Genomic DNA, 12,968 nt, shown 5'->3' with positions numbered 1-12,968 from the left:
CATTATCCAGTGAAAATTCCCTTATTGGTATGTCTTTATACTGATGCCTTTATAGTGAGACCACCCCAGATAGTGTAGTTTATGGCATTACATGGGTTTAGCTACTAGAGCCGTCCTTGAGAGAAACAACCGAGGGCAAGTTTAGGCTGTTTGCATGTAGTGAGTCAGCGAGCCAGACTCTGATTATGTTTGGAAGAAAAACTTCAGTGAAGGCAATCTAATCTGTTCCAGTTTCTAATTGTGGGAGAATGTTCATTTTGTACATTTTTGGTCAAATTTGGAGAGCAGTTGCTCAAAATAAGTCAAGCTTTCACAAATAGCATGAAAGAGAATGTCGCCAAAAGTCAAGAAAGTAAACAACATACATAAAAGAAAGTATGCTAATGGGTTTCAAAGATATGTTAAACAGTCAAACACAACTGAAATGTTTGGGATCTCTTTTGTTTTCCAGACCTAAACTATGTCCGAAAAGAGCCAGCTCCTGCTCATCCAACAACTCTGAGGTAAACGGATAAAGACCCCTGTCTGTCTGACTGTCCAGACATTCCTTTGTAAGCTAGCTTCTGACTGGGATCAGGGAACATTTCCTTCATATCCTCTAGACCAGGGATGGGCAACTTTGATGGGGGTTGGTGCCACAAAAAAAACTGAGAAAAAATGTCCTGCAATTCTACACATTTTGCCATGGGGCAGAGAGAAAAATGTGCAGTTCTACAGCTAATTTCCTGCAATTAAGAAAAAATCAATAGGGTGGAGAGAAATGTTTGCAGTTTTTAATATTATATCTGAGTGAGAGTCACTAACAAATTCAATGGGGGCCTCCTTGGTTGGTAATTCGACCAGGATTACAAAGTTTAGATAGCTGACATGGGCTGAGTGATTATACAATGCATTCGGAAAGTAGCCAGACCCCTTGACTTTTTCCACATTTGTTAAGTTACAGCCTTATTTTAAAATGTATTAAACATTTCTTTTCTCATCACAATACCCCATAATGACAAAGCAAAAATAGGTTTTTAAACATTTCTGCAAATGTAAAAAATAAATATATTGAAATATCACATTAACATAAGTGTTCAGACCCTTTACTCAGTACTTTGTTAAAGCACCTTTGGCAGCGATTACAGCCTTGAGTCTTCTTGGGTACGACGCTGCAAGCTTGGTACACTTGTATTTGGGGAGTTTCTCCCATTCTTCTCTGCTGATCCTCTCAAGTTCTGTCAGGTTGGATGGGGAGTGTCGCTGCACAGCTATTTTCAGGTCTCTCCAGAGATATTCGTTCGGGTTCAAGTAAGGGCTTTGGCTGGTCCACTCAAGGACATTCAGAGACTTGTCCCAGAGCCACTCCTGTGTTGTCTTGACTGTGTGCTTAAGGTTTTTGTCCTGTTGGAAGGTGAACCTTTGCCCAGTCTGAGGTACTGAGCGCTCTGGAGCAGGTTTTCCTCGAGGAACTTTCTGTGCTTTGTTCTTTCTGTTCATCTTTTCCTCCATCCTGACTAGTCTCCCAGTCGCTGCTGCTGAAAAACATCCCCACAGCATGATGCTGCCACCACCATGCTTCACCATAAGGATGGTGCCAGGTTTCCTCCAGACACGACGCTTGGCATTCAGTCCAAAGAGTTCAATCTTGGTTTCATCAGACCAGAGAATCTTGTTTCTCATGGTTTGAGAGTCCTTTATGTGCCTTTTGGCACACTCCAAACAGGCTGTCATGTCCTTTTACAGAGGAGTGGCTTCCGTCTGGCCACTCTACCATAAAGACCTGATTGGTGGAGTGCTGCAGAGATGGTTGTCCTTCTGGAAAGTTCTCTCATCTCCACAGAAAAACTCTGGAGCTCTGTCAGTGACCTTCAGGTTCTTGGTCACCTCCCTGACCAAGGCCCTTCTCCCCCGATTGCTCAGTTTGGCTGGGCGGCCAGCTCTAGGAAGATTGTTGGTGGTTCCAGACTTCTTCCATTTAAAAATGATCTAGGCCACTGTGTTCTTGGGGACCTTTAATGGTGCAGAAATGTTTTGGTACCCTTCCCGAGATCTGTGCCTCGACAAAATCCTGTCTCGGAGCTCTACGGGCAATTCCTTCGACCTCATGGCTTGTTTTTTGCTCTGACATGCACTGTCAACTGTGAGACCTTATATAGACAGGTGTGTTCCTTTCCAAATCATGTCCAATCAATTCAATTTACCAAACGTGGACTCCAATCAAGTTGTAGAAACATCAAGGAGGGTCAATGGAAACAGGATGCACCTGAGCTCAATTTCGAGTCTCATAGCAAAGGGTCTGAATACTTATGTAAATATGGTATTTGTTTTTTATTTTTCAAATCGTCAAACATTTCTATAAACCTGTTTTTGCTTTCTTATTATGGGGTATTGTGTGTAGATTGATAAGGGAAACAAATAATTTAATCCGTTTTAGAATAAGGCTGTAACTTAACAAAATGTGGAAAAGGGGAAGGGGTCTGAATACTTTACGAATGCACTGTATATACTGAACAAAAATATATAAACGTAACATGCAACAATTTCAAAGATTTTACTTTAAGATTTCATATAAGGAAACCAGTCAATTGGAAGAAATTCATTTGGCCCTAATCTATGGATTTCACAGGACTGGGCACCAGGCCCAGCCAATCAGAATGAGTTTTTCACCACAAAAGGGCTTTATTACAGACAGAAATACTCCTCAGCACCCCGACCCACTCCCCCGTCAGACGATCCCGTAGGTGAAGAAGCCGGATGTGGAGGTCCTGAGCTAGTGTGGTTACGTGTGGTTACACGTGGTCTGTGGTTGTGAGACCGGTTGGACGTACTGACAAATTCTCTAAAATGACATTGGAGGTGGCTTATGGTCGAGAAATTAACATTCAAATATCTGGAAACAGATCTGGTGGACATTCCTGCAATCAGCATGCCAATTGCACACTCCCTCAACTTGAGACATCCGTGGCATTGTGTTGCATGACAAAACTGCACATTTTAGTGACCTTTTATTGTCCCCAGCACAAGGTACACCTGAGTAATGATCATGCTGTTTAATCAGCTTCTTGATATGTCACACCTGTCAGGTGGATGGATTATTTTGACAAAGGATAAAATGCTCACCAACAGGGATGTAAACATATTTGTGCACAACATTTGAGAGAAGTAAGCTTTTTGTGCATATGGAACATTTCTGGGATCTTTTATTTCAGCCCATGAAACATGGGAACAGCACTTTACATGTTGCGTTTCTATTTTTGTTGTGTGTTTTATTTATATATATATAATACAAAAATGTAACTGCACCTTGGGGCGGGGGGGGGGGGGGGGGGGGTGGAGGGGAAATTGATCCACAGGCCTACAAAAGGGGGGCCATGCAGCCCGCCAGTTGCCAATTCCTGCTCTAGACTACAGACACGGGAGCAAAAACAAATACACTACACTGGCCTGGTGCTCTTGTTGTCCAAATTCTCCCATGCAGGGCAAGCAGCCCCAGAGGTAGACAGGTTCACTGAAGGTCAGACTGACTGACTCCCCTGTAAAGCAGAACTGGACAAGTTACACTTCCCTATTTTCTAGTCATGAGATGAATTTGTAATTGAGTTGGCAAAATGTGTCCATCTTGGATTGAATTTTAGAAAGAAGCAAAACAATCCTACACAAGTTCTGGACACTTTAAGTATCTTATTGCCACTCGATCATTATACTGACTGGGTATCAAAACATTTTATTAATTGACAAGAACAACTTCAGTTCATATGGCTGTATTTCATAGTGTTGTGCAGCCCTACTCCGTTGGTGTATGTGGAGTGGCAGGCATGTGTAGTAGTACTTGCTGACTCTAAACTGTACTGACTGCTGTAGGTGCAGGAGGGAGTGCAGAACTCTGGAGCTGATGTCCGTGAGCTGCAGCTGGTGGCTCCTAATCAGCCCGGCCTGGAGGTCCCTTGCCCTGCAGAGAACGACAACAACAACCACTCTCTCAGTCTCACACACAGAGGTGGGTATGCGCAAGCGGGCAGGCTCACATGCACACGTGCGCACACACACACACAGACAAAACACACACACTCCATCTACTTTCTCTCTCCCTCTAACACTCCCCTGTTTTTCCCTCTCTGCTTGTGCTCCAGCCGCCTAGCCTAGCCTAGTCCAGTCAATCCCCCTCGCGCCCCCTCTCTCTCCATGATCGAGGGGTACCTCTGGGGTGTTTGGTCTGGTTCCAACCTGGCTGACAATGACTTTATCTGCCCCTAAACTGAATTTACATGATCAGCGTAAATGAGACACTTATTTCATTACCCTCTGAAACTATGACAGAAAAAAGGTACGCCGGGTCTGACTATCAGATCTCCAACACACAGTAATAGAGCTGCCAGGATTCTACCACATACTGAATTATCTCATGGTGTCATGGCCATAGAACGGCTCTAATCGGGTGTAAAACATACATCCCGCGAGGGGGTCCAATCCGGCCCGTGGCTGGTTTAAAAAAACAAACAAAAAATATTTTTTTTTGAGGTGGGGGGGAAAACAAACTCGATATACTTAAAAACTACTATAACCAAATCAAAATTCTGGAGAAATTTTAATGGACCTACATTCATACAGTGTCTTGACTGTGTCCGCCTTGCTAATAATCACCTAAATGTAAGCTAGACAGTCGGGGAGCATCGAAAATGCCAAAATCTATGGATGGAGGACATATTTTTTTCAAAATTTGACAGCGAGGAAATATTTTAAAAAATGTCAGTGCGTCCCTCCAAACCTTGTTGAATACTGAATGCGGACCCCGGGGCAAAATGATTTTGACACCTGAATGATAGCTCAAAATATGTCAAACAAAAACTTCTGAAGTAATGTCTAATACAGGTGCATAGAAGAAACGTTGTGTAGTAAAATTCACCAACACAGCTCATAATATGTGAAATCATTAAGGTATTCTGTGTGCTCAGTAGCTGCAAATACAGTATTTAATCAATAACCTATATGAAAGGAAGTTGGCTGCAACATTGTACTGTCCACGTAGTATCTTCCTGGAGTCATTTGAGTGTATTTCTTCTCTTATAAAAAATGATCAGATTGTGTGGGAATATGCAAGGCCAGCTTGTAGTGGATGTAGCTGAGTGAATGGGAGGTGCAGCATTTAGAAGTCTCAACGGAAAAATTGCTTTAGTTTTGGAGTAACACTGGGTTTATCCCAGAACAATCCAAATTCTCGCTCATTGTAGCTGATCCCACAGAGAGATTTACAGGTCGTGACATTTAACCTATATAACAGCGTGGGAGCATTGGGAACACCATGTTTCTCCTCTCGCTGAGTTCAACCATGTCACTATGAGTTAACAGGAATATGAGTGGACAAGTACAGTGGCTTCACAGTGTACTGGGTGCACAGTGCAGTAATTTACAGTAGCCTATGGAGACTAATCTGTAACATTCCATTTCAAGTGCTCTTTTAGGGACAAGCAGTGTAAATTATCATAAGCTAAGGTGCAATACATCTGACTTTTGTGCCTTCAATGTAGCAATGTTTTAATTGTAGGCTATCACCATTACAAGTAAGTGATTAATAAAACCACTTTCCCATTTCTTTCCCAGGTTCACCAGGCAGTGTTGGTGGTGATATGTCCCAGCATGCTGAAGTGGACCTCTCATCCAATGGTCTCACGGAATTGGACTTGGGGACAGATGAGGTGTTTATCATTTCGTCTGTGCCTAGTCCAAGCTGCAGACTGCCGTTCTCGGCCCACACGGTAAGGAGCGAGGCAAGGCAGGCGAGGACCCACAGTGGTGCCAAGGCAGTAGAGGGAACGCAGGCTAGGAACCATGGTGGTGCTTTTTTAAAGGGTGACAACCAGGCAGTAGCAGGGAACCCAGGCTAGGATCCATGGTGGTGCCCTCTTCTAGGGGTGACACCCAGGCAGTAGAGAGAACCCAGGCTAGGACCCACTCTAGGGGTGGGTGACACCAATGCAGAAGGCTACATCCTGCCAAGTATTTTTCCTTGAATCTGCAACCCTCTGCTGGTAATAGCTATGAACCTCACCGCCTGGTGGTCGAGGTGTCAGGGTATAGAAACACAGTGGCAGGAGATTGGCGGTAGGATACGGTTTGACACAGCATTTTTGATTGTGCTCTATTGGAATAAGAGTTGGCATAAGGCAGGCCTGGCAGCTATTAGGAAGCTGGCGTGCTTTCCTGCAGCCTAGCCTAATGGATGTATTATCTGAGAAGCCAGTTTCCCAGCTCCAATTCTCTCTCTCTGTGTGTAAGTGTGTGTGTGTTCATGCGCATTTGCGCGCTGTGGTGCGTTGCTGTGTGTGTGGTCTGTATGTGTACATGTTAATTTGCCTTTTTTGTGCAGATTGTGTGTATGTACATATTTGTTCAGACTGATGATTGGAAGGACTCGCACAGGAAATCCGTCCAGAGCCTTATCCGTTTATGTAACTAGCTAGATGGAACTCCTGTTAATTTCTCGTGAAAAAACGACATGAACATAAATGGTACCTTAGATCGGTCATGACACAACGGGATGTGTGAGATCATGAGCAGCATTAGTTCCAGTGCTTGTGTTTTTCGTCACTGGTTATTTGGACAAATCACAATTGCACAAGTTTTATCATCTTTAGAATTTCAGAAGGAGAGGGGACATTTGTCCTATAAACTTGCACTTAACTCGTAAAGAGAGATGGTGAAGCTCTTCATTCTGGTTCCTCGTTCTCTCTCTCCTCTTAACGCGTATGGACCCAGAACTTAATCGAGCAATTAAACAGGACTTTAGTTCTGGGTTAACCAAGATTACGCTTGTGTAAAATATTTTAATTGAGTGTATTTTGCAGGTGAGTAGTTTGCATGCGCCATGACAGTCAACGTTAGCAATACAAGCTAACACCCACTGACTGGCTGTGGCTAAAATGAGCCCAACTATCTGCGTTTGCACTGTGTCTAACTCTGTCATGTTTCCGAGGAGATTATTTTTCACGCTCAATTCCCGACGCATTTTAAGCCCGGCGTACACAAACTCGTGATTTGTTGGGAGAGTTGTGTGTCTGAAGAGCACCCTCCCCGAAATGGCCAAGAAAATCTGACATGATCCCCAGACCTAGTGCTATTGCCCTAGGTCTAGGATTTCTGAGACTAGGTGTGGGTGGTAATACGGGGCTCTGTTTCACATCTGGGGCGGCTTATCCTCCACCTTTTTGCCCAAACTGCAACAAGTTGCCATTGTGTGGGGGGCTTTTGTGGTGAGCAGGGCACTTCATTTAAAACCTTCCTAATTCTTGTCTAGACTAAGCGAGCTGTGAGTGATTCTGTATAAGGATTATCTGGTTCTTTCTGAGAGGAGCAACCGCTAACCCCCCCAAAACCTTACCACAAACCTTCCCCCTATCCTGATTAACTTGCTGAATAAAGAGGGGGGATATGTGACTAATGTGCCCTTCACCCCTGACCTACCATTCCTATTAGTGAGACACCTACTGTATAGCCCTAGGCCCGCATTCACAAATACTCTGAGTAGGTCCTACCTGTCCATATAATTGTATTCATTATGATCTAAAAGGCTAAACTAATCCTATAATCAGCAGTCATATCTGAGAAGCTTTGTGAATATGGTTCCAGGAATCACTGACTGCAACCACTACCAGGCAAGCAGCACTTGTTTTGGATTACATGTCTGATTACATGGTTTGCTTGCTGCCCTTTTAGGTCAACGGCAATTGGAGGAGCAGTTCAGCACTTGAATATAATGCGACCTCTGATACAAGCAAGCTATTTTATTAGTGATCATTTCTTGTGAATGAGTCACATTCTGATGCCACTGGTGGAGAAAACTCCATTGACGACTTAAGTCAGTTAAATACACATTGTATTTAAGCAGTGTTTTTCCCATGGTCAAATAAATTATAGAATAATCACAGGTAGATGCTTTCAGTCTCCAGAATAAGAAGTGTGTGTGTTCTATGGCACTAAATTGTAAACTAAGACGCAGTGTAAACATTGCTACAGTGGGTTCGAGAGGTTCTACTCTTTCAGATGCTTCCAGTTTTCCAACCAAGAAGTCTGTTTGTTTACAAACTACTGTAGGCCTACTCCACATGCACACAAATATACTGCATGCCAGGTTCGATTGAATTCCTTATGATTTGGTTGTTGTCTCTCTCCCCTCTCGGCAGCGGGAGAGGTTCCTGAGGCACAGTGACACCGGCCCTGGCCCTGTAACTGACTGGCCCTCTCCAGACCCGGCTGCCTCCCCCACAGAGACCCGGGCTGCCCAGGATGGCAGTGCCAGCTGTGCCCGGCCCCGGGCCTGGAGTGTCCGTACCTTCCAGGATTTCCTCCCTCCACTGCCCCAGTTACACAAGAAGTGGTGCAGTTGGAACTCCACCAGTCCCTTCACTAAGCTGGTGGACAGCGTTAGTAGCTATTATGTTATTGGTTATTCAGCAGTACTGTTGAATAATAGTTCAACCATCATATACTATATTTCTTTACGTTTACATCTTGGTTATTTAGCAGATGCTCTTACCCAGAGCGACTTACATTACTGTATGCTTGTAAGTGAATTATTATTTTTTTGCACATTTTTCATTACTCCGATGCATAATAAATAAACCATGAATGTTGGGTTGCACTGCAGAGGGATATGTGTTGACTAGATGTTGTTCCCCCAGGCACCATCCAGCTTTGTGTCAAACTGCCGTGGGGAGAACAGCAGGAAGGTGTTTTCCGACCCCCAGTTGGAGGCCCAGAACGACAGTAACGCCTCTGACTCCTCCATGAGTAACGCCTCGTACCCCTTCACTCAGCTAGCCCAGCGCCGCCTCAACTCCACGAGCAACCTTCGGCGCTCCCGCTTCACCGGGCCCTGCTTTGGCCTGCTCTCTGGGTCCAGCCCCTCAAACAGCACCAAGGCCCCCGGGGGCAAACACCTCCAGGCTTCTCCGTCCGAGCCCATTAACAACCCCGTTGGGCATTGTGTGATTTCCCGCGATTTCCCAGCGGAGAGCGACCACGTCAGTGTCCCTGTGTTTGCCATCTGTGAGGAGGAGGACCGTCAGCCCCTGGTCCTGGCTGAGCACCTGGGCCAGTCCCCCATGCTGAACGGACTGAGCCGGGGGCCGTACGAGGGGAAGGAGCCCGCCAGTGGAGGCCCCAACCCTGGCCCCCAGAGCCCAGCCAACGGCCCCCTCCTCCAGAGGGGGAGGCCATGGGGGAGTCAGGCCTCAGGAGGGACCAGTCCTTACCCTCTCCCCTCTGACTCACCCACTGCCGCCTACACCACCGAGTCAAAGTCTGCCTTCGTGCAAAGCACAGCCAATCATATCCAGATGCCTTCCCTCAGCCAATCAACAGTGCCATGCAGTGTGACAGGCAAGGAGATGTGACCAGTGACAGTCCAGCATCCAGCCCATGTGACAGGAGAGTGGACAGACAGAGCATGGAATCCTGGGTTGGCCGAGCAAAGCAATAATTAACTACTTTTAGTTCCACTTTTGTCAAATGCAAAACTTATCTTTTTGATTACCTAAATCAACTTTTTATATGAAATTTCTACATTCTAAAAGTCAGTTGCTTCATGGTGACAAATTGGATGTTTTCATACTAGTAACCACAATATATTTTTTTATCAAGTTAAAACCGCTTCATCAATATATGCTGTATACCACACCAAGGCTTTTTCAGCTTCGGTATAATTTGTTTAAAAAATGAAACTTGAAATAATATTGAATATGGATGTTAACAAACTTGCTAGTAATTTCCAAGTGCACTTCATTTCACAACTCATCTGAGCACTTTTGTACCAGTTAATCGTTTTGATTCTTTAAAATCAAATTATTCAACATAAGCACTTTCAACTCAATATCTCACTCATGCTTGTGGATTTTGTGCTGCATTGTGCCAACTCCTGCCTTTTGTCCAACAACCATGGGCCTCGAAGCATTGAATTATAATAGCACCACAAAGCTTCACGGGGACTGTATACTACTGCTCTGTGCCCTCTAGTGTTAAAATGATATAGATCACACACATTATATTAACCTCAATGCTACAACAATGTATACAAAATGTATTCCATAGGCTGATGCTGGGATATAAAAGGGAATTGATCATTGTAAAAAAGAAAAAAAAACGGACAAATGCCGTAACTAACATTCAATAGAAGTAAGCATATGACTAGCTATAAAGATAAATGTTGCAATTTGTAACCTAGAAAATAAATAGGGTTGGTGGGAATTTGTGCAAAGAACTTTTAATAAAAGGTTGTTATCTACATGAATTGCTGCTTCAGTTCTTGATCATTTGATGTCAGCAGAAAGTAATAAGTAGCAAGTCATGCATCTTACATCCGTTTTACCTCGTTTCTACCAGCATGTCACGTGCAACCTGAGGGGGAGAAAAAACCTCAAGACCACCTTTACTCCACACACAGAGATGCATACAAAGCTCTCCCCCGCACTCTATTTGTCAAAGCTGACCATAATTCTATCCTCCCGATTCCTGCTTACAAGCAAAAACTAAAGCAGGAAGTACCAGTGACTCAATCAATACGGAAGTGGTCGGATGACGCAGATGCTACAGGACTGTTTTGCTAGCACAGACTGGAATGCGTTCCGGGATTCATCAAATGCCATTGAGGAGTATACCACCTCAGTCATCGGCTTCATCAATAAGTGCATCGACGACGTCGTCCACACAGGAACTGTATGTACAACCAGAAGCCATGGATTACAGGCAACAACCGCATCGAGCTAAAGGCTAGAGCTGCCGCTTTCAAGTAGCGGGACACTAATCCGGACGCTTATAAGAAATCCCACTATGCCCTCAGACGAACCATCAAACAAGCAAAGCATCAATACAGGGTTAAGATTGAATCCTACTACACCGGCTCTGACGCTTGTCGGATGTGGCAAAACTATTGCGGACTACAAAGGGAAATCCAAAACGCAAGCTGCCCAGTGACGCAAGCCTACCAGATGAGCTAAATACCTTTTATGCTCGCTTCGAGGCAAGCAACACTGAAACATGCATGAGAGCACCAGCTGTTCTGGACGACTGTGTTATAACGCTCTCTGTAGCTGATGTGAGCAAGACCTTTAAACAGGTCAACATTCACAAAGCCGAGGGGCCAGATGGATTACCAGGACGTATACTCAAAGCATGCGTGGACCAACTGGCAAGTGTCTTCAAGTGTCTGAAATGTTCAACCTCTCCCTGATCGAATCTGTAATACCTACATGTTTCAAGCAGACCATCATAGTCCCTGTGCCCAAGGAAGCGAAGGTAACCTGCCTAAATGATTACTGTCAGTAGCCATGAAGTGCTTTGAAAGGCTGGTCATGGCTCACATCAACAGCATCCTCCCAGATACCCTAGACCCACTCCAATTAGCATACCACCCCAACAGATCCACAGATGACGCAATCTCAATCGCACTCCACACTGCCCTTTCCCACCTGGACAAAAGGAACACCTATGTGAGAATGTTGTTCATTGACTACATCTCAGCGTTCAATACCATAGTGCCCACAAAGCTCATCACTAAGCTAAGGACCCTGGGACTAAACACCCTCTGCAATTGGATCCTAGACTTCCTGATGGGCCGCCCACAGATGGTAAGGGTAGGCAACAACACGTATGCCATGCTGATGCTCAACACGGGGTCCCCTCCTGAACTCCCTGTTCACCCACGACTCCAAAACCATTATTAAGTTTGCTGACGACACAGTGGTGAGCCTGATCACCGACAACGATGAGACAGCCTATAGGGAGGAGGTCAGAGATCTGGCAGTGTGGTGCCAGGACGACAACCTCCCCCTCAATGTGAGCAAGACAAAGGAGATGATCGTGGACTACAGGAAAAGGCGGGCCGAACAGGCCCCCATTAACATCGACAGGCTGTAGTGGAGCGGGTTGAGAGTTAAGTTCCTTGGTGTTCACATCACCAACGAACTATCATGGTCCAACCACACCAAGACAGTCGTGAAGAGGGAACGACAACACCTTTCCCCTTTCAGGAGACTGAAAAGATCTGGCATGGGTCCCCAGATCCTCAAAAAGTTCTACAGTTGTACCATCGAGAGCATCCTGACCGGTTAGATCAGCGCCTGGTATGGCAACTGCTCAGCATATGATCATAAGGCGCTACAGAGGGTAGTGCGAACGGCCCAGTACATCACTGGGGCCAAGCTTCCTGCAATCCAGGACCTATATAATAAGCGGTGTCAGAGGAAAGCCCATGAAATTGTCAAAGACTCCAGTCACCCAAGTCATAGACACTTTTCTCTGCTACCGCACAGCAAGCGGTACCGGAGTGCCAAATCTAGGTCCAAAAGGCTCCTTAACAGCTTCTACTCCCAAGCCATAAGCCTGCTTAACAATTAATCAAGTGGCCACCAGACTATTTACATTGACACACCCCATTCGTTTTTTTTTTACACTGCTGCTACTCACTGTTTTCTATGCATTGTCAGTTCACCCCTACCTACATGTACCAATTACCTCAACTGTCATTCTAACTGGCATATTTTAACATGACTAACAACAACATTTTATCAGCCATCTTCCTCAAACGAAGGGATGATGACGCAATCGGAGGAATCTGATTTCATTGGTCCTCAACTCTCTGCTCCTTGTTGGCAGGGGTAATAAATGGCAAGTGTACTAATTTGGTAATAAAAAAGTTTTCATTTAGAAAAGTGCTACCACACCCGCATCCCCTTTACTTCCCGTGGCTCTGGACGTATGTTGTATAGGGCTCAGGTCTATGGACGTATGTAGTATAGGACTCAGATATATATATATTTTAAAGCAACTTTCACGCCTGAGGGCCAGAGTTGTGTTCCCCTGCATTAAACGTAACTATTGAATCCATTCAGCGATAGAAATTGAAAGACAATGTTTGTGGAGACGGCATTCATGGTAAACACTGCATATGTTGACGCAATAGGAAATTACCTTTACATTTCAATCGTGCTATAGCA

General features: G+C 44.9%; 1 protein-coding gene across 1 annotated transcript in view; it reads left to right on the top strand.

Annotated features, from left to right (window-relative positions):
* Positions 1–10,264, top strand: part of LOC129853458 (uncharacterized) — a 37,526-nt gene extending 27,262 nt beyond the window's left edge. The window contains exons 3-7 of the mRNA XM_055919520.1: positions 452–503; positions 3,844–3,979; positions 5,581–5,735; positions 8,160–8,399; positions 8,658–10,264. Coding sequence (XP_055775495.1) covers positions 452–503; positions 3,844–3,979; positions 5,581–5,735; positions 8,160–8,399; positions 8,658–9,371 — 1,297 coding nt within the window. The 3' untranslated portion in view covers positions 9,372–10,264. The remainder of the gene's footprint in view (positions 1–451; positions 504–3,843; positions 3,980–5,580; positions 5,736–8,159; positions 8,400–8,657) is intronic.
* Positions 10,265–12,968: the final 2,704 nt, after the last annotated feature.

This window comes from Salvelinus fontinalis, chromosome 4 (assembly GCF_029448725.1).
Source record: "Salvelinus fontinalis isolate EN_2023a chromosome 4, ASM2944872v1, whole genome shotgun sequence".
Lineage (NCBI taxonomy): Eukaryota > Metazoa > Chordata > Actinopteri > Salmoniformes > Salmonidae > Salvelinus > Salvelinus fontinalis.
Note: the sequence above shows the minus strand (reverse complement) of the source record. Positions and strands in the feature narration are given on the sequence as shown.